This window comes from Anabrus simplex, chromosome X (genome assembly GCF_040414725.1).
Source record: "Anabrus simplex isolate iqAnaSimp1 chromosome X, ASM4041472v1, whole genome shotgun sequence".
In the NCBI taxonomy this organism is placed as follows: domain Eukaryota; kingdom Metazoa; phylum Arthropoda; class Insecta; order Orthoptera; family Tettigoniidae; genus Anabrus; species Anabrus simplex.
The window spans coordinates 181,171,306-181,199,264 of NC_090279.1; the positions used below are offsets into that span (position 1 = coordinate 181,171,306).

At 40.0% G+C, this 27,959-nt stretch overlaps 1 protein-coding gene across 1 annotated transcript in view; it reads left to right on the plus strand.

Moving 5' to 3' along the window:
* Positions 1–27,959, plus strand: part of LOC136886731 (peptidoglycan recognition protein 3) — a 72,434-nt gene that overhangs the window by 14,520 nt on the left and 29,955 nt on the right. Inside the window, exons 2-4 of the mRNA XM_068230975.1 lie at positions 18,298–18,502; positions 19,227–19,345; positions 24,826–25,107. Coding sequence (XP_068087076.1) covers positions 18,298–18,502; positions 19,227–19,345; positions 24,826–25,107 — 606 coding nt within the window. The remainder of the gene's footprint in view (positions 1–18,297; positions 18,503–19,226; positions 19,346–24,825; positions 25,108–27,959) is intronic.

Below are 27,959 nucleotides of genomic sequence, written 5' to 3' on the forward strand. Positions count from 1 at the left end.
TTTATTTATTTATTTATTTATTTTGCTTCCGTGGCTCAGGCGGCAGCGCGTCGGCCTCTCACAGCTGGATTAAGTGGTTCAAATCCCGGTTACTCCACTTGAAATTTGTGCTGGAAAAAGCGGAGGCGAGACAGGTTTTTCTCCGGGTACTTCGGTTTTCCCTGTCATCTTTCATTCCAGCAGCACTCTCCACTATCATTTCATTTCATCTGTCAGTCATTAATCATTGCCCCAGGGGAGTGCGACAGGCCTCGACAGCCGGCACAATTCCTATCCTCACCGTAAGATAGGGCTTCAGTCATTCCATCCCTGACAAGGTCAATGACTGGAAAACAGGTGGTAGGTTTTCATTATTATTATTATTATTATTATTATTATTATTATTATTATTATTATTATTATTATTATTGCAATCCAGCCGGCATGTGCGAGTTTTGAAATGAATATTCATATCACTTGTTCAGAGTCACAGCACATCAGTCGTGCCGTGGCTATGAACAGGGTATAAACAGTGACGTAACCTGCAAGCTTGCCTTAAATAGGTTCAGAGGACGCCAGAACGCGAATTTGGGCGGTAGACAAGAGTGTGCTTGGGTATGATAAATGACGAAGTGCAGAGATGTGGTTAGTGTCTGGTACGAACACGTGAGAAAAAGCCAAGGTCGAGGACCGTTTGACGTCACAAGGAGCTCAAGGTTACACCAGCGACACGATAACAGAACCATTTGTACTACATTGATCGGCGAAAAAGAACGAAGCAGTTTATGGTGTTCTAATTTTACACGAGACGCAGAAAACCTTAAGGGCTCTAAGCACAGAAAGAAAGTTTTGATAAATGTTTGGGAAAATCAATTTTATCTGCAAGTCTCCAGTCTTATAGGTATGATTTGTTTATTATCCAAGTGTATACACCCTACATTTCCTATGAAAAAATCAGTGGGCTTGGCAGACTAATATGTAATAACAACTTCTGGCTCTGTGACGAAAGCAACGGGAAACTACCTCACTCCTCATTTCCCAAGTACGCCTTTTCAGGGATATTTAGGCCATCTATGACCGCTAATGGTGGAGCAGTTAAGGATCTAACCAGCCTTCGCGATGAGGACAACATGCATAGTATAAAAGTGTAGTGAAAATGATAACTTACAACCTGTTTTCCAACAATGACCGGGTCAGGGATGGAATGAATGAAGTCCCTATCTTGCGGTGAGGATAGGAATTGTGCCGGCTTCCGAGGCCTCTCGCACTCCTCTGGGGCAATGATTAATGACTGATAGATGTAATGAAATGATAGTGGAAAGTGTTACTGGGATGACAGGGAAATCCAGAGTATCCGGAGAAAAACCGGTCCCACCTCCGCTTCGTCCAGCACAAATCTCGCAAGGAGTGACCGGGATTTGTACCACGGTATCCAGCGGTGAGAGGCTGGTGAGCTGCCGCCTGAGCCACGGAGGCTCTTATAAAAGTGTACTAATAATGTGGTAATTTTCTATTCAATTTTGAAGTATGACATTAGAAATAATAGGTCAGGATGTCATCTAGAATTATGCAAACTTTCCAAGTAATAGCCTATATGAATTAATATAGGAGATATACACTGACTTAGCGAATGTCATGGGATAGTTACCTAATAGCGTGTGGGGCCTCCCCTGGCCCTGCGAACTGCAGTGAGACGCCGTCGAAGTGAGTCGACAAGTCCCTGGTAGTCCTCTGGACGCAGCTGACACCAAATCGTTGTGCAGAATGGCCGCCAATGCTGGTCTGTTCGTGGGTGCAGGATCCGGAGCCAACCATAGATTTATACCTATTGTAATTGAAAGAATTAATATTAACTCATTCATTAAATCCATGGCACGGAGCCTGCGTTGCAGGACATCCCAGATATGCTCGATAAGGTTCATATCGGGGCTCCTGGGTGGCCATGGCAGTCGTTGGACCTCCGTTGCATGTTCCTGGAACCATTCCCGGGCGACGTGGGAGCGAGGTGGCGGTGCGTTATCATCTTGAAACACCGCAGAACCGTCTGGGCGCTGGAAGGCCAAGCCTGGGTGGAGATGGTCTCCGAGCAGCTCAACATACCGCGTACCATTCAAAGTCTCTTCCAGAACAACTAGGGGGCCCATTCCATACCAGGAAAATGCACCCCAGACCATAACAGAGACACCAGCGCCCTGGACCACACCTTTGAGGCAGGCGGGATCCATCGCTTCATGTGGTCTGCGCCATACACGGTGCCTCCCATCGGCATGATGCAGTTGAAATCGTGATTCGTCCGACCATATCACGTTACGCCAATTTTCCAGTGTCCATTCCTGGTGACTGGCGACAAATGCGCGTCGTTGTGCCCGATGACGTTGGGTTAACAGTGGCACCCGTGTGATGCGCCGGCTCCCATACCCCATAGAACTTATGTTCCTATGGATTGTCCACTGGGAGACGCTTCTAGCACAGCATGTGTTGAATTGAGCCGTGACTTGTTCCACGGTTGTCCGTCTGTCACTATTGACAATCCGTCTCAGATGTCGCCGGTCACGGTCATCGAGGGTGGCTGGGCGGCCGGTCGTTCGTCTGTTGTGGACGGTGACACCCGCATTCAACCATCCACGATACACCCTGGACACGGTTGATCGTGTGAAGTCGAATTCCCGCACCACTTCCGAAATCGCACTTCCCATCCGTCGGGCACCGACCACCAAACCGCGTTCGAACGGTGACAGCTCACGACGACGTTCCATGTTATACCTGTCACATGCACAGCTACTGCTCACAAGGTCTCCTATACAACGGCCGCTGGTACAGGGGACGTGTGGTGCACAGACAACACACCTGCGCATCAGTGCTCCGCTATCCCATGACATTTGCTCAGTCAGTGTATTTTCTAGAGTAGTAACAAAGAGTAGCGTTCGTACTGTAAGATCCCCCTCAATAATCACCACCACATCAAGGTGTAAGCTGCAGATGTGAATTCATTTAATATTCCGTACAATGACTGAACCGATAACTAGAGTGCTGAGCGGATATACAAAATATTACCCGCATCTGCGAATGGTTATCCGCAGATATTGTATATTAATTCGACACCGTTTATAGCGACATCGCTTTTAACGACGTACTGGATATAACGGTGAAATCTAGCGGTTCCGTCTAAATCCTATATAAACACTGTATTTTAAAAATCTCTTATTACGACATATCGTATATAACGATGTATTTTAATCACATTTTCGGATAAATGTATCGGCTATAACGTCCAATGTTAATTTTTTTGTTCTTACATATTTGGAGATTGCTGACAACAATGTAACGCTTATTTCAAATGAGTAGAGGCATGATTTTTTCGCTTTAACGATAAGCGCGACAGAAATATTTTAGAGCGATTTTGAGATATCTTAAAGAATCGTATGATTCTGGTTACGAAATAAGTGACTTTTTTCGCGAATTACTGTGAATTAAAGCGACAATGCCAGTTTAAAGCGAAATGCACTTATTTTGCGATAAGTGCGAAAATGCAGCGAAATTCATTGAAAATAACGATCTTGAAATTGTACGCCAATATCTCGTGTCTGAAGAGAAACAGATGACAGAATAACGACTTCTTAATTCGACAGAATTAACTCTTCGTATTAATTAAAATTGTAAAATCCCTTAGTGGTATGGTATTATACAGTAGAGTGACAGCTGCGGCCATATATAGTGTTAGGGCAATTTGTCATTAATCTTGATTAGGCCTATATTATAGTTCTAATCAAGATCACATAAGGCATAATGAATGATTATCAATTTTGTTTCTCTTTATTTATTTATCTTTCACATAAATAATTCACCAATCTCACGAATTAAACATTTTATGAAAAATTATACGAAATGATTAAAGTGAAATTAAAGCGATGAGGTCAGCCCTATTTTGCGAAATAACGCGAAAAATTGTTTTCTTTTCGCGAAATCGAACATAAATTAATGCGAAAAAATCATGCCTCTACAAATGAGTCTGTTAAATTGTCAAGGCAAGCATCGCTGTGAAGATGGCGCAAAAGGAAAGGTAAGTGTTTAACAATGAAGAAAAAGTCACACATAATACGGCGATCAAACTTTCAGCTTCGCGATGGAATCGGGTGTATCACGCTGAACGACTTCTACAATTTGGAAGTACAGAGAGAAAATACAGTCTCTTTTAAAAAATTTTAAAAATTCAAGCAAGCCAGATGACCTGAGCACGAAGGTATTGAAGAATTTTTACTTATATGGTTTAAGCGGCAAAGAATAAATGTTGTTCTGATCAATGGACCTATTCTTCAAGCGAAAGCCAGTGCAATTCCTCGCATTCCTACTGTACTAATACTGTACTGTAAATAAAAACCAAAACAATTCAGTTATGTTTTTGAAGTTTTACCCTAATTCTCTTGATGTATGTGTGAAAGCCTAAAACTTGCAGATATGACGTTTTAGGAAGGAAATATTTGTGCGAATATCGGCTATAACGAGCTTGATTGGCGGTCCGTTCAGCATCGTTAGTAACCGATTTCGACTGTATTTAACTATATTGCACTCAAGGTATCGAAACGGACACATCTGTTAACATAATACAATAGACCTGATACCTGACACTAGACCGCCTACAGTCACAGTTTTATGAGGGCTTCCTCGTGCAACAACTACCTACCAACGTTTTGATTGGTTCCCTTTCGAAACCTGTGTTCCTTAATACGTAGATATTCACGACCACTAAATGGCATTATGATAATTATTTGGAGATTAGATCGTGTAATATTAAATACCAGCTGACGCGTTTCGATCCTGCGACCAGGATTTCTTCTTCTTCTTCTTCTTCTTCTTCTTCTTCTTCTTCTTCTTCTTCTTCTTCTTCTTCTTCTTCTTCTTGAAAGGTGTGGTTGGACTCATGTGTTATCGTCCAGTCACGAAAACATTAATTACTTTAACACTGACACATGTATCACTCGTATTGTACTTTAAAATGTAATTGATAGAAAAAACATACCATAGGAGTCACACAAGAAACGATGATAACATACAGACAAAGGGTAAAGAGATTTATATCCTACCAAAATTATGATAAACATTTTGCAATGGAAGAGTGAGCATAAAGAGACTGTTAGAGGATTATAATATAATATGTGCATCATCAAGAAACTGATTTATGCTATTCACAAGAGTAGGAGTTAGAGAGGATAATAAACACGAAATACTTGTGGGGAAGGGGATGCCCATGTTAAGCAAAGAGGATAGGAAGCGCTGGCGGGGAACATCAAAAGCAGGACATTGTAACAGAAGGTGATTACTGTCAGTATCAGACAAGCCACAAGCACAGGAAGTTGGGGGAGGAAGATGAAAACGATTTTTATTTTGGGGAGTAAGGGCATGATTAAAACGTAGACGTATAATAGATGTGATATGGCGCCGAGAGTACGTACCATAATAAAACCACGGTTTAAGAGGAATAACAGGTTGTAATTGATGATAAAAACATCCCTTTTCTCGTGACGTTTCATTCCAATCGGACTGCCAATGTCGATATGCTATATCCCGCACTTCATGAATGAGATCAGAAGGGGGGATCGCAAGAAAAAGAGGGGGGGATTGTTGTGATGCTCGTTTAGCTGCCTGATCAGCAGTCTCATTCCCCATGATACCAGAGTGACTGGCAACCCAAACCAGAGTTACGTATACGCCAGAATAAGTAAGAATATATAAGAGATACTTGACGCTATATAAGTACCAATTAGGGGAAGAAAGAGGCGAGCATAAGGCATGCAGAACATTTTGTGCATTCGTGAAAATCGTAACCTTATCATAAGCATGTGACCTGATGGTAATGAGGACTTGTCGAATAGCAAACAATTCGGCGGTAAAAACAGAAAAGGCAGAAGGGAGGGAAAACTCAGAGAGAGTATTCGGTTGGGGGATATAAAAGGCTGCTCCAACGCCGTGTGCTGATTTTGATCCGTCAGTATAAATACTTACTTCCCTTATGTAGAGGGAAAGTCGAATATGTTTAGTTGCAACAGGGGAAAGAGGAGTAGAATGTGTTAGACAAGAAAATGATTCAGAAGAAGATATAATTACTGTACTTGAGGATCGTCTTCAGAGCAATAACAAAGCAAACTGGCAACTGTCACTCCATAGTAACCAGAATCAAGATAGAGAGACCCTGTTAGAAATATAGTTCATTCCAGGGCCTCCAGAGTCACGGAGAGAGATGTTGAGTTAACTATGGAGGGTAGCCATGATCTACTCAGCCGTCACCTTTTAGAGACGACAATATACGAGCCTTTCAGCCTCAAGACGTTCACGGTTCAAAGCGTTTCATGTCGTAATAAATACTCTCCCCATAGAGTTTAGTAATCTTAATACATAGACTTTCACGACCACTAAATGACATTATGATAATTATTTGAGGATATTAGGTCGTGTAATATTAAATACCAGCTGACGCGTTTCGATCCTGCGACCAAGATCGTCTTCAGAGCAATAACAAAGCAAAATGGCAACTGTCACTCCATAGTAACCAGACTCAAGATAGGGAGACCTTCCTTCCATTCAACTCCTGGCCGGAGCCAGTTAGGCTTAGATCAGATTTACGGATTTATGGTCTCAAGGCTCTTTATATATCACCAGGGCCAGGATTTTGATGACCTAAAAATGTTCAAAAAATGATCTATAAAATAACGGCAAACATTCCAGTAAAGTGATCCAAAAACTTTCGAAAATGACATAATTTTAAATGAAATTTTACAATCAGTTTACTAATCGAGTTGATATAGTCTATATTTATGTTATAGACAATATAATCAACTGATGCTATGTCAAGAAAACAGGGTGACAAACAGTTGACAAACAACTTTGCTCCGTGTCTTCAGAAGAAAATCTCGACTGTCCACGAGGAAGACTTCTCCAGTTGGAGATGTCTCTGCTAGAATGTCGTGAACAGAGTTTCTTCAGTTCCCAGATTGAGAAAGTGTTGTGAAGATTCTCAAGTCTCCGTATTCATCCTCGAAGTTGCGAGCGATAATATCCAATACCAGTGACTCAAACAGTATAAAATAGTCTAATAAATTCCATAAAATATTCAAATAATTACGCATAATTTCAGAAAATGGCCTACAAATACAAAATAGCAAAAATGACCTAATAAATTAGCATTTCTACAGTGTGGGAACTATAATGAAGACTTCCGCACAAGTTAGCAATGTCTGTTGTGAACCTATTAATTAATTTAATAGAGCACACCATTTGTGTATATAAAGCAATTACATGTCATTTAAACATAAGTCTACTATAGGACTATTTCTCTTAGAGCATTCCACAATATCGTGACGAGGACAAGTCAAATTACACAGTGCACACGCACAACTATCGTCAGGTTCATGAAAGATCCTAGTTTTGCAGAGTTTATAGTGGTATCCATGAATTTGCATAGAATTGATAAAATGTCGGAGATCCTGGTTTGTATTGGTCCAAGTTCTATTCGCCATTGTTTCAGTCGAATAGAATTCAGGACAAATATAATTCCTTTTGGCCACTCTTTCATCCAAGAGTTTGTTCCATTGGTCTGTATAAGGTAGAGCAAGCTTGAATCTCAAATCTTCAATTAAAAAAGGCTCCTTTGCAAGTTCATAAACCAGTCTTAATCTAGTAAAACTGGACACACAGAGGGTTGTCTTTAAGAATCGGGCTTTGATTTTTTCTAGAGTGTGTAGGTCATTCTTTGTTAGCTTATCCCAAATGATTTCCAGTCCATATGTTAAAATAGGGATTATTTTTGGCGTCAAACAAAAGATGACATGTCATCAAACACCTTTCTCCCACGCCAATGTTAAGGGCCACCTAACCACAGGCAAACATAACAGTATACCTGAGTGAAAATCAATAAATTTCATTATTTAGAAATTATCAGCGAAAATTATCCGCACTTCCATTGAGTTTGCACCCGCCAAGACGCTAACTTCGCGCGGATATCCACATCCGTGCAGAGTTCTATCGATAACCCTGGGTAGCTAATGGCTTTTAAAGCAACCTACACATGTTCCGTTATCTTGTAGGCGTGGGGTCGCGGAACTCCACTACTTCTTATCAACTATACTCGGACGGGAAGAACCGTCCAGTTTGTAGTTATCGTATCTCGTTTCGTAAAGGCATTCATTCACTTGTGGAACAATGACGTCATTCATAGTATACATTGAAACAGCTGAAGCGTGTCTTACTACGACACACATATACGATATGACATAACAGAACGACTATGGCACAATAGACAACTTACTACAAACTACCAGCAGACGTATGTAAGACGTGTCAATGACGCTGGCTACTATGAGAGGGTTTTGGGAAAACATTATTATTATTATTATTATTATTATTATTATTATTATTATTATTATTGTTCCGAGATATTTGTGGAACAGCAGATGTGAAAGAAGGTGCGGGCTGGAATGGGTCTAACTACAAATCCGAAAGATGAATTAAAATTTCAATAAAGGTTATATTTTCAATAGACAACAAGATTTAACAAATTTTCACTAGGTGAAATAACAATGAAAAATCAGGTACAAGTATAATTTTACAAACTCAAACACCAGTTCCGGGACCTTTACAAATTCTGGGCTTTGAGCCCCAAATTTCACAATCCTTGGGCAATTAGCCCACCTATACACATTTGTTCAAAGGGCAGAAATCCCCTTCGTACCAGGAGCATAAGCTCCAAAAACCATACCGGGCCTCCTAGAGGCACTTTTACCACAAACAAAGAGCTGACCAGCTCTCAATTTTTCAAGCCTATTGAAGGCAATACCGTACTTTACAATTAACTGCCACCAAGGCACAACTTACAAATATGTAAACAGGGGTATCTCGTACCCAATCTACTGGGCCTTCGCAGGGAGGAAAACAAAACGGGTTAAGATAATGGCCCAAAATACAAACATGAATGGAGGCGAGTACTAGCACTTCTACATGAAACTTGTTAACCTAAGTGGCGCTAGGCCGATTCAACAGGGGCTATTCCCACACTAGGGAGGTGACTCGTATAAGAAAATGTTAATACATAAAGAAAGAGAAGGAAATCGGTTACGAAAACGTAATCACCTCAGATCAAAATGAAGGGGAGCTCGAGAAGGTAAAGCACTCTCTATCCCTGATTTACAGTTAAAGTAACATGAAAATTTTACATCGAAATGGTATAGGTTACATAAAAAACGGTTTCGGACCTTCCCCGAGGATTAAACTGCTGGCAAGAAAATAAAGATGTTAAACGGCCATTACCTTTTGAAGGGCTGCTGACTGATGAAAGAGGCGCTTCCCACCTCCTGCTATACTTCCAAACACTAAGCTATATGTTGTACGAGTGGCGGAGAGCCCGGAAAATCAGCAGTTTTTATACTCTCGGGGAAGATTCGAGACCTTTCATGAATAATTAAGACACACCCACATGCGTTTATTGGTCGGCTAAAAGTTACAAGTCAAAAATGAAGAAGAAACCTGTGATTGGAGGGAAATTAATTATAGAAATTGTAACGTTCCAGACGTTACAGTGTAATTATGTTAATTTTATTATGTGTAATTAATTCAGGAATTTAACGTCATGATATTTATTTTAGTATGTAATTGTATTATAATTCATGTTTAATCATTTGCTCACTATCATTTCATTACTTTGTAACTACGACTTATAAACGAGGGCTGAATATTCTAATATTCACTTAGATTCTTGCGACATTTGTTTAAAATTAACTTGCAGTAGATTTCCGCTATCTTGCCACATCACCGAGGAGGGAGGAAGGACAAATTTAGACACCAAGTTCTGGGAAAGCGAGCACGTGTTCACGCGTCCCAACGAAAGCTACCGTATTTCGACCAGAATTATTCAAACGGATCAACGCCTATATTTTGAAAGGAGCGTCATGTTGCCATGGATACTGAGTGAAAGGACGAATAGAAGAACAGTTGATATCTTGGTTATGGCCCGTCAACTCTAATATCTGGAGTGGGGAGAGACGTGTCATCTGTTTGGACCACGTGTAGCAACCTGTAATTAGCGCGAGAGAAGGTTATAAAAGGGCGTGTTGGAGCTCGTGGCTTCATCTTCTACTGATCTTCTGATCTTCTACGATTCTCTCTACATTATTCTACGTATTCATTCGCTACTTGATCTTCTACGTGATAATCTACTTGATTCTTCGTCTCGATACTTAGAAATTCTGAATGAGGGATGTAGAGCCACTCTCATCAGGAATTACGTACAGCACGGCTACAAGACCGGTTTGAACCAGTCTAAGTCAATAGATAGTTTTAATCTAGATAGAAATGAAACTTCAGAGAACATTTTCAGTAAAGTTGGAAGGATTCTTAATTGAGTATCCTCTCCATATAACCCAAGGTGGTTCTTCTAACTATGACTTAGGGCTTATCTCCAATATATGGGATAAAGCATAATAGGGAGTGTTAGTTTTGAAGTCATCTTCCAATTAGTGGTGGGTGCAATTGGCAAGGCAGGAATGGTACTTAGCTGCAGATGAAGAGATCTCAAAGACGACCGATGATGTTCCCGCTACGAGGATGGAAACTTTCCCAGGACCAGCAGAACAAGACTACATGGTGAGCAAGCGAGTTAAAGATATTGCAAGTTTTCGCGAAGTAGAGTCATTCAATTTTTTTTTTGTTAAATTCATTTTCTATTTTTAAATTCAGTTCTCGTTAAACCGTCGTCATTTATATTAAATATAATAAATAGTATTTTTCAAGTTCACTTTAATCAATCTGCCTTAACTAGCCTTTTGATTTTTAATTCTCCTGCTTAATGATTAGTGCACTATCACTATCACTATCACCCCTGTGATAAGAGTCTGTCCAAGCTTGCTTATAAATTTTATCTTTAAGTCCTCAACTTAAAGATTGGCGCCCTTTGCTTGCTTGGTTGCATTTCTCATTTGATGATTGTTCTCCGAGAGGGGAAGTCACATAAATGCCGCTCCAACGTGTGGCGAGAAAATCATTAAGTACGGAGCAGTTAATGACAGTAACAATATCAGAATTCGTATTATGGGCAAAATTTGGATATCCACGTTTCATTAAGAGTGTTTGATTGTGGGAAGGGTCATGGCTGATCAGACGAAAGAGGAGAGGATGTTGCGCAGTGGACGGGCGATAAAAGGCAATAACGTATTGAGTTCAGAGGAAGAGCTGTGTAGTCTAGTAGAGGAAATTGAAGATAGAAGTGTAAGTAGTATGGAGAGTGAAGGCAAGCAGAAAGAAGTCAGTATGGAGTCAGATGATAGTAGGATGGGGGGCGAAGCGGAAGTAAACACTAACAATGAAAGTAATAATAATGATCAGTTAATGGGAATGATGCAGTTAATGTTAAGTAAGATAGAGGACAGTAAAGCTGAAATAAAAAGTGAATTGGAACAAATTAAAACAGATGTAGAACAAACTAAATCTGAGCTTAAAAGTGAATTAGAACAAACTAACACTAAAATTGAGAATATTAAATATGAACTTAAAGAACAGTTAGAGCAAACTAAAGCTGAATTAAGTAGGGAGATGAGGGAAAATAAGGAGGAAGCGAATCGGAGAATGGACGAACACAGTAGGCAGTTACGCGATCTGGTGGTAAAAAATGAACATTTTAATAAGCGATTAGAGGACCAGGAAAGTGAATATGTACGGCAAGGGAAAAAGGTAGAAGAAAAGTTTGCGGGGCAGAGAAGTGAATTCCTGGAATTAATGGGGAAGGAAAACAACTCTACTAGGGAGGAAGTAATGAGGCAGGTCACTAGTATTGATAAGAGAGTTGAGACTCAAGGAGGGGAAATACGGATATTTAAAGACCACGTCCAACAAGAGATTGACACGGTAAAGCTTAGAATAGAAGATGAGACCCGGGCAAGTGAAGAAAGGTTTGCGATAGCTGAAGAGAATAAGATTGAAATTAGGACATTGAAAGAGAAGCAGGTTAATTTGGAGAGAGAAATTGATAGGAGAGACAGAGATGTAGAATGCCGGATGGAGAAAGCAGAAAATAAGTTAAAACAGGTGGCAAAGGATAAACAGGTTTTCACGGGAAGGCAATGTCTAGGAAATAGCTACATTAGGGAAATTGAACTACCTAAATTTAATGGGAAACAAACGAACCCGCTAGATTTCCTTAAGATGATTGAAAAACGATTTGAAAAGCGTCTAGAGGAAGGGTCTATGGACTGGGAAGACGTTATGGAAAATATTGACCATGCTTTTGTAGGAGAAACTCGGTCTTGGTTCATGGTATATAGGCAGACGATGACGAACCTGAAAGAATTCAGAAATAAGTTTAGAGAGAAATTCTGGAATGAAGCGATACAAGCTCGGGAGAGAGAAAGGGTGGTATTTGGGAGGTACAAACAGCATGAGGGAGTTACTATGACCGAGTACTTCCTGGCACATGTCATGATTTGTCAGAACTTAGATGGTATAACCGAGGGGTCTGATGTAGTAAGACTACTTTTAAGACATTTTCCGGACAGGGTGAGAGAAGCGGCCTGCATGCAAAAAGTTGGAACTATTCAGGAGATGGAGAATCTACTAGGCAGTTTTGATGCGTTAGGTAACCTTAGAAGTAGAACGGAGAATATTCAGAACTTTAGTCATCACAACGGAATGAGACATAACGGTAGTACACAGAATCACGAAGCTCGCAATCAGTTCAGACCTCAGCAGAACAGCAGGAGCGGAGCACCTGGATATAGGACAGGAAATTCCCAACGGAGGCCAGAGCAATGTACTAATGAGTCCAACGTCAATACACAAAGGGAACCTTTAAACTAACTAGAGGCTGTAATGTTAGGTCAGAATTCCAGTCTAGTACGAAGGTAGCGAAGTGTCTTGCCATGAAAGTGTTACCATATGACCTCGATGTTAGAGACGATTTGTTGTATGAACCCGAGCAGAATAATGGAGATTCAAGTAATAAAGTAGTCAATCCCGTTGTTAAATTGAAAGTTTGGGGGGCGTGGGTTAAAGTTTTGATTGATTCTGGTAGCCAAATATCATGTATTAGTTCTCAGTGGTATGAGTCATTAGTGAAACAGGGTATTCAGTTGGAGGAAATGCCTGTTAAGTCTACGTTTATCATTACGGCTGTTGGAAAGAAGTCTAAGCAAATTTGTAAACAAGTAGTTGTCCCGATCTGTATTAATAATTTTATTAGCGTTCAGATATGTTTGGTAATTCCGCATTTGATATCTGATCTTATCTTGGGATCTGACTGGTTAATGTTAAAATTGGCTCAGTTAAATTACAATGATCTAGTGCTAAATTTGAGGTGGAATAATGAGGATATCAAGGTCAAGTTTGAGGAGGAAATTCAGAGGAAAACGGAAGTTAGTACAGTGTGGAGAATGAGAGAGGTTTCTAAAGTAAATGAAGAGGCTAGTGAGGGCCTGAAGTTGTGTCAGTTGTGGATTAATGAGGATAAAATATGTGGCTTGAAAGAAGCCGTAAGTAGAAACGAGTTAAATGAAATCCAGAAGGACAAGTTATTTGAAGTGTTATGTGAACACGGAGATTTTCTCCGAGAAACCTGGTGTTACCCATCTGTATGAACATTCTTTTTCTGTGCTGGATAAGACTCCATTCAGCGGACCGCGGTATCCGATACCACACAAATATGCAAAAGCCGTAGAGGATCAAATTCAAGCTATGTTAGCAGACGATGTGATTGAATTATCAAACACTCAATATGTTAATCCCTTAATTGTCGTGCCTAAGTCTGATGGATCAATACGTCTGTGTATTGAATGCGAGAGCGTAGTGAGAGTGTTAGGTTTGCCTGAGGAACCACCTCGTAATGCTGAATTTTACGTCCGACTGGCACGGGAGAACCTGATTAAATCTGGAGATAAACGTAGAAGGCAACAGAAACGTAAAGTACTGGATAACTTTGAGGTAGGTGATATGGTTTTGGTGAGAGTTCCCATGTTGTCAAACAGTGAGAATAAGGTGACTAAGAAATTTTTTCTGTTATATCAAGGCCCTTATAAAGTACATCGTAAACTAGGACCCTGTGCTTACAAGTTAGCGGATGGCGAGAGCGTAATGAATGGTTCATATAACATTAGTAGTTTACGGAGATACCTGTCGTGTGAGGTGGCTGAACCGGATTGTGAGATATAGGTCAGTAACTCGGGGAAGTTGCTACTTGTTATGTCAGACTACGAGCGGGATGAGTTTACGTCTCAATTGTGGTGGTATTTCCTAGTTGTGTTTGTAAACAAGGGAGGTGTTTGTGTGGCGGTAGATTTACGCTTGTTCAAAGACGATCGATCATCTGTTTTCCGTATGTGAGGCCATGAAATTTTATATATTTGTTTTCTGAGATGTTACAGAAGGCTAATTAAAGCTGACGACGGCAAATAATTAATTTTCCCGTATGTGCATTTCTAACTTGCAATAATTTTACCGTGAGCTTAAATCACGTGTGTATTCGAGTGAAGTGTATTGCATCCTGCTTCAAGATAAAGTTGAAACATTCGAAAGAGTGATAAAAGTGTAAATTGTTTGTATTATTTGTTTTCTATGTTTCTAATGTAAAAGATTGGAAGAGAACGTGTTATTGCTATCTAGCAAAGAATGTCGGAGAGATGTGGGGAGTAAAAGGACAGATAGACACTCGGCAGAGTCTGTAATCTGAATTGTATATATATTATGTTATATTTTCTAGGATAATCTTGTTTTTTTTTACAAAAGTGAAAAGTTGCTCATGATGGGCATAATTTAGCATCTAAACCTCAAGATGAACTGAAATAACAGACATTCGCAATGGTAAGCAGTCTAAGCGAGATATGGAAACAGAGAGATATAATTAATTGTATGAAAATAATGTCGCTCGTTATGGGCAGGTAATAGAGGTATTTCAAGTCAATGTGGGAGTAAGTGTGTGAGTTCTCAACTCATGTGATATTTGTTAAGAACTCATGGGGGCGTATGTAACGTTCCAGACGTTACAGTGTAATTATGTTAATTTTATTATGTGTAATTAATTCAGGAATTTAACGTCATGATATTTATTTTAGTATGTAATTGTATTATAATTCATGTTTAATCATTTGCTCACTATCATTTCATTACTTTGTAACTACGACTTATAAACGAGGGCTGAATATTCTAATATTCACTTAGATTCTTGCGACATTTGTTTAAAATTAACTTGCAGTAGATTTCCGCTATCTTGCCACATCACCGAGGAGGGAGGAAGGACAAATTTAGACACCAAGTTCTGGGAAAGCGAGCACGTGTTCACGCGTCCCAACGAAAGCTACCGTATTTCGACCAGAATTATTCAAACGGATCAACGCCTATATTTTGAAAGGAGCGTCATGTTGCCATGGATACTGAGTGAAAGGACGAATAGAAGAACAGTTGATATCTTGGTTATGGCCCGTCAACTCTAATATCTGGAGTGGGGAGAGACGTGTCATCTGATTGGACCACGTGTAGCGACCTGTAATTAGCGCGAGAGAAGGTTATAAAAGGGCGTGTTGGCGCTCGTGGCTTCATCTTCTACTGATCTTCTGATCTTCTACGATTCTCTCTACATTATTCTACGTATTCATTCGCTACTTGATCTTCTACGTGATAATCTACTTGATTCTTCGTCTCGATACTTAGAAATTCTGAATGAGGGATGTAGAGCCACTCTCATCAGGAATTACGTACAGCACGGCTACAAGACCGGTTTGAACCAGTCTAAGTCAATAGATAGTTTTAATCTAGATAGAAATGAAACTTCAGAGAACATTTTCAGTAAAGTTGGAAGGATTCTTAATTGAGTATCCTCTCCATATAACCCAAGGTGGTTCTTCTAACTATGACTTAGGGCTTATCTCCAATATATGGGATAAAGCATAATAGGGAGTGTTAGTTTTGAAGTCATCTTCCAATTAGTGGTGGGTGCAATTGGCAAGGCAGGAATGGTACTTAGCTGCAGATGAAGAGATCTCAAAGACGACCGATGATGTTCCCGCTACGAGGATGGAAACTTTCCCAGGACCAGCAGAACAAGACTACATGGTGAGCAAGCGAGTTAAAGATATTGCAAGTTTTCGCGAAGTAGAGTCATTCAATTTTTTTTTGTTAAATTCATTTTCTATTTTTAAATTCAGTTCTCGTTAAACCGTCGTCATTTATATTAAATATAATAAATAGTATTTTTCAAGTTCACTTTAATCAATCTGCCTTAACTAGCCTTTTGATTTTTAATTCTCCTGCTTAATGATTAGTGCACTATCACTATCACTATCACCCCTGTGATAAGAGTCTGTCCAAGCTTGCTTATAAATTTTATCTTTAAGTCCTCAACTTAAAGATTGGCGCCCTTTGCTTGCTTGGTTGCATTTCTCATTTGATGATTGTTCTCCGAGAGGGGAAGTCACAAAATTACTGATTGGGTAAATTCAAAACAGGCGGAAAGAAAGGATTAATATTGCCAACCCACCAACGAAAGAACGAAATTTATTTATAGGAAAACTTATGAGTATAAAATATCTTCAAGAAAAGTTCCATCACTTCGCACCAGGGTGCATGATCATAGTTTTTGGTAGAGACATCTGTGAGAGGACGGCCACACTTCTTGATAATTAGTAAACGAAAACAATTCGAAATTAACTCAGTGACATCTTCTGATAAACGGTTGAATTAATTCAGTTTTAAAGTTCAGAGTTTCAGATGTAGAGGAGTACTTTAAGGCGGAAAATTCAAATGTGCGGCGTATAGGTGTACCAACCGGTACAATTATTATTATTATTATTATTATTATTATTATTATTATTATTATTATTATTATTATTATTATTATTATTAGAGTTGTCGACGGAATCGATTAATCGAACCGATTAATCTAAAATCCGATTAACCGATCAATGTGCTTTAGCCTATTGAATGAATGAGGCAATCCAATAGTGAATATTCTTTCCTTCCGATTATTTTTCGATTATTCATTCGAATGAATGAGGCAATCGAATAGTGAATATTTTTTCCTTCCGATTATTTTTCGATTATTCATTCGAATGAACGAGGCAATCGAATAGTGAATTTTTCCATTTGATTATTTTTTCGATTATTCATTCGAATGAATGAGGCAATCGAATCGTGAATTTTTTCATCCGATTATTTTTTCGCATATTCTTTTTTTCTTTTTGCTAGTGACTTTACGTCGCACCCACACAGAAAGGTCTTATGGCGACGATGGGATAGGAAAGGCCTACAAGTTGGATGGAAGTGGACGTGGCCTTAATTAAGGTACAGCCCAAGCATTTGCCTGGTGTGTAAATGGGAAACCACGGAAAACCATCTTCTGGGCTGCCGACAGTGGGATTCGAACCCACTATCTCCCGGATGCAAGCTCACAGTCGCGCGCTCCTAACCGCAAGGCCACCTCACCCGGTAAAGTGATGTTATTAACACCGTTAAATCAATCATTTAGTTTCAACATTTGGGGATGCGTTTGGGAAAAGGCGTCTTTCTATTTTTCATAAGACTTCATTTAATCGCTTATTTCAGTCGATTATCCATCCGACCCACTTAAACCGAAAAAATGATTCATGGCGCATCCGAATATTCTATGCGATACAACCGAATGATATTTGAAACTCATTCGAATACTTTATTCGATTAACTATATAATCGAATGGAGGTTATTCGAATATTAGAAGTATTCGATTATCTCATCTCTAGTTAAGACAGTTGAGGCACTGGCCTTCTTAACTCAATTTGGCAGATTCGAACCATTCATTCAATCCGTTCATTCGAACACTTGATCATGAATACTGATTCCCTATATAGTCTTTATCAAGTCTTTTCTCAAATAATTTCAAACAAGTTGGAAATGTATTGAACATCTCCCTTCATAAATTATTCCAATCACTAACTCATCATCTTATATTTAAAAAGACATCCTACTTTGTCCTCTTGAATTCCAACTTCATCTTCATATTATGAACTTTCTTACTTTTGAAAAGTCTACTCAAACTTATTTGTCTTCTAATGTCATTCCACGCCAACTATTCACTGACAGATCGGAACATACCGCTTAACCGAGCAACTCGTCTCCTTACTTTCAAGCCTTCCCAACCCAATGCAAGCATAAATTAAATTCATTCATTCATTCATTCATTCATTCATTCATTCATTCATTCATTCATTCATTCATTCATTCATTCGCAGCAGTGTCTGTTGCAATGGAAATATAACTCTGTACACACCTGTGAAATAAATAAATACTATAATACCAAATAAAACATATCTTGTTCACAGGCGAGTGTCCGGAGATTGTGACCAAGGCAGGATGGAACGCGGGTCCTGTCACAGTGAGGGAGAACCTGACAGTTCCAGTGCCGTACGTCGTTATACACCACACGTACATTCCAGGTCCGTGTAACAACACAGAGGACTGCAGTAGGAGTATGCGAGCAATGCAGACTTACCACCAGGGTAAAGGATGGAACGACATTGGCTACAGGTACGTACAGAATAGAATTAGAATACAACAGTGTTCCCCAAACGTTTTTCGACTCATGAATCTCTGTTTTCCATTTTTTTTTTCCTTTCCATTTAGCACTGATCTATATTTAAGGCAGTCATCCACGTGACGGAATCCCTATACAGTCTTTATCTAGTCTTTCCTCAAATGATTTCAAACAAGTTGGAAATGTATTGAACATCTCCCTTTATAAATTATTCCAATCACTAACTCATCATCTTATATTTAAAAAGACATCCTACTTTGTCCTCTTGAATTCCAACTTCATCTTCATATTATGAACTTTCTTACTTTTGAAAAGTCTACTTAAACTTATTTGTCTTCTAATGTCATTCCCCGCCAACTCTTCTCAGTGACAGCTCGGAACATACCGCTTAACAGAGCAACTCATCTCCTTACTTTCAAGCCTTCCCAACCCAAACTCTGCAACACTTTCGTGATACTGTTCTTTTGTCGGAAATCACCCAGTACCAATCGTACTGCTTTCCTCTGGACTTTTTCCAGTAGATGTAAATTCCGAACACTTATCAAAAATCATTAATTTGCAGACGAAACCACCACCGGAACCACCAACATCTGGACGGAATAATAATAATAATAATAATAATAATAATAATAATAATAATAATAATAATAATAATAATAATAATAATAATAATAATAATAATAATAATAATAATAACGTATTTATTTCTTCTTCCAGTTTCGTGATTGGTGGAGACAACAAGGTGTATGAAGGACGAGGTTGGGACATAGTGGGAGCTCATTCCCCAAAATATAACTTCATGAGCATCGGCATTTCCTTCATCGGAGATTATCGCTGTAAGTATTTGTCTCTGTCTGATGAACGGCGCACTAACACATAGAACTTTCGGCGATGTAAGGATAGGAAGGGATTAGAGCCGGGAAGGTAGCGGTCGTAACCTAATTACGGTGCAGTTCAAGCATATGCCTGGTGTGAAAATGGGGAACCACGGAAAACCATCTTCAGGGCTGCCGACAGTGGGATTAGAACCCACTATCTCCCGGATGCAAGCTCACAGCTGCGCGCCCCTAACCGCACGACCAACTCGCCCGGTACGTTTTATCTTAAATCCAAAACTCCGTTAACATTTGACGAGACAATACTTCACGGAATATTGGGGGTAGAGGGGTAATAATTGACACACATAATTGGCAAGACATGGGATTTTATTGACACTAAAATAAAGCACACAAAATTACCAACAGATGGCGCTGGACAACAACACGTCAGGTAGGCCTACAAATAGTGACTCTTGCTTGGCATGAGATGGGGTTTTGTTGACACCACAACGAAGTTCACAAAATGACCAAAAGATGGCGCTTCGTAAGTTACACAGGCAATAATTAGCATACAAGAAATGCTCAACATGTTGGCCGTCATTCTTCAACAATACCTGTATTCGAGGAATAATGTTGTGAACAGCACTGTACAGCACATCCGTAGGTATGGTGAGAAACCGCCGTCGAATGTTGTCTTTTAGCATCCCTAATGAGGTCAGACGATCGCGGTAGACTTGCGACTTCAGGTAACCCCACAACCAATAATCACACGGATTGAGGTCGGGGGACCGAGGGGGCCAAGCATGACATGCCGCAATTGCAGGCGCATCCGACGCTCTCTCTCACGACAGCTCCGTTTATACCGTACACGGGTCTCATGCAGCATCATTTACGTGTTGCTGTCCAGCACCATCGGTTGGTCATTTTGTGTACTTTATTTTGGTGTCAATAAAATCCCATGTCATGTCAAGCAAGAGTCGCTATTTGTACCTGACATGTTGCTGTCCAGCACCATCGGTTGGTCATTTTGTGTACTTTATTTTGGTGTCAATAAAATCCCATGTCATGTCAAGCAAGAGTCGCTATTTGTACCTGACATGTTGCTGTCCAGTACCATCTCTTGACCATATTGTGTACCTTATTTTGGTGTCAATAAAATCCCATGTCATGCCAATCACGTGCGTCAGTTATAAACTCCCTACCTCCAATATTCCGTGAAGTATTGCCTCGTTAAATATTAACGGACTTTTGGTCATCCTGTACATAAAACCTATAATTCTGTCTTTCACAGCGATATTGAGAAAATGACGAGATTTCAACAGTTAAAATCGGTACCAGTTATACATTGTTATGTCTTCCTTACAAGAAAAACACAAGGAACCTCTCACGACCACGATTTTTGTACACTTTTTATAAGAAAAATATGTTTCTATCAGCGAAGTTACTGCCTCATTCGGCATGATGCCGTAAGGTATGGGGTCGAACTACGTACATTGCGACTTCTGTTGCTTTCCACAGATGCTATAATGGAGAAAACGGGAACGTTCTAGAGTTAAACTGGCACCATATATGGGCTACAAGAATAAGGCAATGAAGACCATCATATTTTAACTTAGTGAAAACTGCTATCTTTCAGCGAAATGAATTAATCGTATTTTTCCACTTATCACTGTCGATAAGCACGAATTACAGCACCCCACCTAGTGGTGATGGTCGTTAACGCGTCCAGTTTATATATATGGTTTTAACCGTGGTTAGCGAGTTTGAGTCCCCTTCGTTGAAAATATATTTACCATAAAGTACACAAAATGGCCAATAGATGGCGATGGACAGAAACACGTCAGTGTACGGCATAATAGGATCTGTCGTGAGAGAAGGCGTCAGATGCGCTTGGCATGTTGACGTTACCATAAAAGGCACCGTTAGTGAAGCTTTATTTTCGTGTCAATAAAACTCCATGTCATGCCAAACATGTGTGCCTATTATTACCTCTCTACCTCCAATATTCCGTGAAGTATTGCGTAGTCAAATGTTAACGGACTTTTGGGCCACCCTGTACAGTGGTGGTACATCTTACGGGAAGTGGGAAAGCATTTTTTTTTTTTTTTGTTACCATTTCACGCATGCTTCTCTTTGAAACTACCTATTTCTGTAACCGTTTGATCTAGAAGGCTGTGGTTTTCACTAATCTGTTCCAGAATTAAGTGTGAAGAAGTTGCAGGCACTGCCATAACAAACACTAAGATATTGCTGTGAGAGTGAACATTGTCTTACTTTGAACTCACTTTCTGAAAACTGACTTTTTTTCTCATGTCTGACCCATTATCTCATGAAGTATACAAGCTAAGGAGATCATTTGTTTTTTCTGAGATTATTTTATGCCTTAATGCAGCTACTGAACTAGAAATAGACATTTCCTTTGATTGGTTTCTAATTTATAACAATTTTTAAGGACTTTTGCTAAAATATGGAACATTAAAAATTAATAAACGTACAGCTGTTTCACACAATCTACTTCCACACCCACTACAACATGACCATAGAATAGTTTTATTCAATAAACACCAAAAGCGTTAATACATTTATCCTACTGGGGGACGAGACGATCAATTCCAGTTTTGTAGAAAGAGGTAGATCGCTGACTGATCCACAACCGCACCCACTCTTGCACTTCCTCGTCCGAATAAAACCGACGTCCACGAAGGTCTTTCTTCCTCTGTGATTCGTCGGTTTTCCCAGATAAGGCCATCAGTCCACCCTATCACTTCAGGAGTTATGGCTCGATGGGCCTGTCCTGGGCAGTGATGTGCGCCCTTCTCGGAATCTCCTATGTCACTCGTGCACACTCGTCATGGACATGCAGTGTTCGCCATACACAGCAGATGAGTTTCGCATACTCCAGGACCCTCATTCACCAGAAAACGAACCACACTTCTCTGTCCTTTGCTTACCTTCATTTCTACAGCTGAACGAACACACAAGACCAGTCCGCACACCAACAAAGACCAGTGGCGGTTTCTGGTATAGCGCAATGGAGCAATGAACCTCCAGTTTATATCAAATTGTACTCAACTACGTAATTTTCACAACTCCCTTGTCAATCTCGAAGCTCTTGCTAAATCCCTCTATCCGTAATATACTCGTACTGGCTTTCAATCCATGTGAGCTGCGCAAGGTCTGTGGCTGGATACTTGTCTGGAATGAACCCCCTTGCAAAAGCGATCTCTCCGTCCGTACATAGGCGAAGGGAGCGGCGAGGTGCAAGGGGACGAAAGCCAGCACTAAGGCAAGACCAGGATATCGCAGAAACGGATCTCTGTTCTTTACGCATGCGCAATAGGCCACTGTCTCAAGACTAGCTAGTCGTGTTGTTGGGGTTGGGGTATGTGCCTGCCATCTGTTGGCCTTACGGGAATTTGACTAGGCAACAGAGAATAGTGCACGTAACTAGCGCTAGTGTTGAAAAGCATCGTTACTACCAAAAGTCACATTAAACTGTCAAATTCCAATTAATATCTTGTCCCAAATATATCATTACTTACTAAACACCTATTAATTTGCCTTCTTTGGAATAATTACCTTTTGGAGAGAAACTTAACTCAAAAATCATTGAGGCAAAGAATAGAAGAAGGCAATACCAATGAAAACTTTTAAATATAGTTATTACTATTCCCATGACATCGGAAGCGGAAAGGTGTTTCTCTACCCTGAAGAGAATAAAGACTTTCTAGCGCAGCACAATGACCGAGGATAGATTTATTGCTCTTGCTATGTTGTCAATTGAAAGGAACTTTGTTCGAGACTCTGCGGACTTCAATGAAGCAGTTGTTTCTTATTTTGCATGTGGTAAAACTCGGCATGTAGGCCTACCGTATTTTCTGCTCCTCTCGTATTTGATCACATTTCTAGAACGTATGCCATCTTAGTTTAGGAGGTTACGGCCCACGACGGAAGAGAAGCTGGCGGAGATGGGGAGAGGAGTGGTTGGGGGGGGGGGGGCGGGAGGCAATTTTTTCTTCTTTTGAACCCCCAGTAATGAAAGTCACGCGCCGCCACTGACAAAGACATAACCTAACAACAGCGTGCACCTGTGACTTGTTATATATAGTTGGGCCCACAAGAGTTGAAGTATGACATTTGAGGGGCAAAAGCAGTAACTACGAAGTACGCTGCGTTGTCATAGTTACCTCAAACTACGGCATATCACCCTTTCATACAGGCTGGATATTTAATCAACTATGTTGGCCTAATGCAGTTCAATAAACTTTGACCCGTTCTTAAGCTCGTACTAATAATTCTGGCTTTTAAGACAGAACACGTCATTGCCGATAAATATGAAATTTCATATACAAAAAATGCACATGTCAAATATAGAATCGAACTGTACAACTGGCCACTGTTGAAGTTACAAAAAAAATAAACTAACAACGAAGATCATATTCAGGAAACAAACACTTCAATTATTAAGTAAACCAGCAACAGCTAACGCAGCTAACACAGTACTACTCCGAATAATACCACAAAAGCGACTGAGAGCAAGCCAACCCACGTGGTGATTGTCTTTTTAAATGTGGCATCTCTGTTATCGTTGCCATAGCAACAGACTCTTTTCGAGCAGCGTTAGTCAATTTGTTCTCGCCGGTGGCGCTAAACGTCAGACTTCAACTCTCGTGGGCCCAGCTATAGTTCTCCTAGCACAGCAGTGGCAGTATCAGTACGTAATAACAGTGTTGCCACCTTTCGCACGAAATATATGTTATGGCGGGTGGTCTGTTTTCATTTGACTGCCCCGTACTAGTTCAGTACTAGATGGAAGGTTGCAATTATCAGCGGTAAAAAAAATTCTAAACTTTATCCTTAATAGTAGCGATGGGATAATCGAATACTTTTAATAATCGATTATTAAAATAATCGAACAAATAATCTAATGAGTTTGAAATATCATTCAGTTGTATCGCATAGAATATTAGGATGCGTCATGAATGGATGTCGGATTGATAATCGATAGAAATAAACCAATAGATGAACTCTTTAGAAAAATAGAAATACGCATTTTTCCTAACTATCTCCAATTGTTGAAACTAAATTAGTGAATTAACTGCCTTAATAAAATCACTTTTCATCCGATTATCTCGAAAGCATTTACTATTCAATTGCCTCATTCATTCGAATGGAGTTTCGAATGAATAACCTTAAAAATAATCGGATGGAAAAATATATTCACTATTCGATTGCCTCATTCATTGGAATGAATACTCGAATGGGAAATATAATCGAATAAGCGATTATTTTGTATTCGATTAACCCATCACTACTTAATAGTTCCTGCAATATTGGGATATCTTTTCTGTCAAATTAACATTGTAAGATAGGGCTTTCCTACTCCCCTTAATGGGGGTTGAATATTCATGGATAATGTTCTCATTTCTATTGTTGCGTATTTGTGTATATTTCTAGCGGACATGAAGCTATAATTAATGAAATAACCTCTGTTTCAGCCGTGCTCCCGAGTGAGGAGATGCTCAATTTATCCAAGTCCCTCATCGAGTGCGGCATCGCTCGAGGTTCCATCCAAGCGGACTACAAACTGTTGGGTCACCGGCAAGTACGATCAACAGAGTGTCCCGGCGATGCTCTGTACAACCACATCCAGACGTGGCCGCACTGGAATCCGATGATAGACATCGTGCCGAGAGACTCAAACCAGACTTCAGATGTTAACGTGCTCATTAACATCATCAATGCCAACATTCCTCCCGAGAATGCCATCTTTCGAGAAGGTTAGTGATTATTTCAACAATAATTCGATTATCTACTTTTATTTATTCTGAAGACGTAGCCCTGGTCACCCTAATTTCGTCCTCTGAAGATGAACAAATCGACCTAGACCAGGGATGGCAAACCTTTCCCGAGTAGTGTCTCAATTAAGGTCTTTTGTATTATTTTTAACTATCTAGTGTGCTATCGGTTATGTTCCTTCAAAGTCATCATGAAGCCGCCCTCATTTGATTTCAATTAGGTATTAGATTGCATTGCATATAGGGCCTAAATCCCTTCGACTGAACGTTTCATGATGTTTCTTTGCAAAAATCACTAAAAATTACATATTAAAACAGGTACATTTTAAGAATAAGGTATTTTTGGTTTAACCTAATAACATTTTTATAAAATATGGCCATAGAATCGATTGAGAGTTACTTTTTTTTTTATTAAAACGTAATATTGATAAATTTTTGCCCTAAAATGTTAAAAATATTAAAAATCCGCCTCTGTGGTATAGTGGTTAGTGTGATTAGCTGCCACCCCCGGAGGCCCGGGTTCGATTCCCGGGTCTGCCACGAAATTTGAAAAGTGGTACGAGGGCTGGAACGGGGTCCACTGAGCCTCGGGAGGTCAAATGAGTAGAGGTGGGTTCGATTCCCACCTCATCCATCCTGGAAGTGGTTTTCCGTGGTTTTCCATTTCTCCTCCAGGCAAATGCCGGGATGGTACCTAACTTAAGGCCAAGGCCGCTTCCTTCCCTCTTCCTTGTCTATCTCTTCCAATCATCCCATCTCCCCACCAAGGCCCCTGTTCAGCACAGCAGGTGAGGCCGTGCGGGCGAGGTACTGGTCATTCCCCCAGTTGTATCCCCGACCCAATGTCTCAAACTACAGAACACTGCCTTTGTCCTCTGAAGATGAGCAGATCGACCTAGACATTGTTCTGAAAGAACTTAGGACATATTATAAAGCTAATCACCTGAAATCTAATATAATGAAAACACAACTCTGCGCTTTTCACTTTAAAAACAGGGAGGCAACGAGGAAATTAACAGTTTCGTGGAATGGAACACCTCTTGAACATTATATCACTCCAAAATACCAAGGAGTCACTTTGAACCATTCTCGTAAACTTAAGAATAATTAAAAAAAACTACTGCTCTAATACCAAGCAAAAGGTCAATGTCGGAAAGGACATCCTACAGAAATTGTTCTTGTTCTTGGTTAGATCATCAGTCCATATACCGATTTGATGCAGCTCTCCATGCCATCCTTTTCATTTCCACGTAACTACTGTACTACATACTGCATTTACTCTAATCTGCTTGTCATATTCATATCTTGGTCTATCCCTATTGTTCTTACCACCTACACTTCCCTCAAAAACAAGCTGAACGAGCCGTGGATGTCTTAAGATGTGTCCTGTCATTCTATATCTTCTTCTGGTCAAATTTAGCCAAATTGTTCTCCTCTCAATACCTCCTCATTCGTGATTCGATCTATCCATCTCACGTTCAACATTCTTCTGTAACACCACATTTCAAGAGTTTCTATTGTCTTCCTTTCTGAACTAGTTACTGCCCAAGTTTCACTTCCATACAATGCCACGCTCCAGACGAAAGTCTTCTAAAGCAGCTTTGTAATTCCTATTTCAATGTTTGAAGTGAGCAAGTGTATTTTATTAGAAAAGCCTTCCTTGGTGTGCTAGTCTACATTTTATGTCCTCCTTACTTCTACCATCATTATTAACTTTACTACCCAAGTAACAATATGCATCTACTTCCTTTAATACTTCATTTCTTAATTAATTTTTCCTGCATCACCTGACTTCGTTCGACTGGACTCCATTACTTTTCTTTTAGATTTATTTATTTTCATCCCTTACTCTTCCAAGACTGTTTACATACCATTCAGCAATTTCCTCAGATAAAATAACAATATCATCGGCAAATCTCAGAGTTTTTATTTCCTCTCCTTCACCGCCTGCTCTACAAAAAGATTGAAAAGGAAAGGTGACAAACTGCAGTCTTGCCTCACATCTTTCTGGATTGTTGCTGCTTTTTTCATAGCCCTCGATTCTTATGACTGCAGACTGATTTTTGTACAGACTGTAAATAATCCTTATTCTTCGGCATCTGATCACGCTCAACTTCAGAATTTCAAATAGTTTGGTCCAATCAACATTATCGAATTTAAGATGGAGAAACTGGGGTGCCAAATCACAAGTATCAAGGACCACAGCCTTAGGTCTCTGCTGATTTGTTGCAGAATATGCCTCATTCAAGACGCCTCAATTTTCTGAAGTGCAATACGTAAATATGGTGTGCGGATAGCGTGCCTGCCCCTTACCCGGAGGCCCCGGGTTCGATTCACGGCCAGGCCAGCGATTTTTACCTGGACCTGAGGGCTGGTTCGAGGTCCACTCAGCCTACGTTATTAGAATTGAGGAGCTATTTGACGGTGAGATAGCAGCCCCGGTCTAGTAAGCCAAGAATAACGGCCGAGAGGATTCGTCGTGCTGACCACACGACACCTCGTAATCTGCAGGCCTTCAGGCTGAGCAGCGGGCGCTTGGTAGGCCAAAGCCCTTGAAGGGCTGTAGTGCCATGGGGTTTGGCGGTTATGGCAGTACGTAAATATATTTCGAGCCATCAAGGTGAGTTGATTGCTTACTTTCCGGATGCTATAGGTGATTCTATGTTAAGAACAAGGTTGCTCAACCGTATCACAGGAAAAAGGCGCCATATATACTGGTGAAACTCAGTATTTAAATCCAAGATACTGTAAACAAGGGAAGAAACTAAGCTGAAAATTATTTTTATGAACTCAATGGGATGGGGGTTTCAGAGGGGTCTTTTTCGTTTTCATAA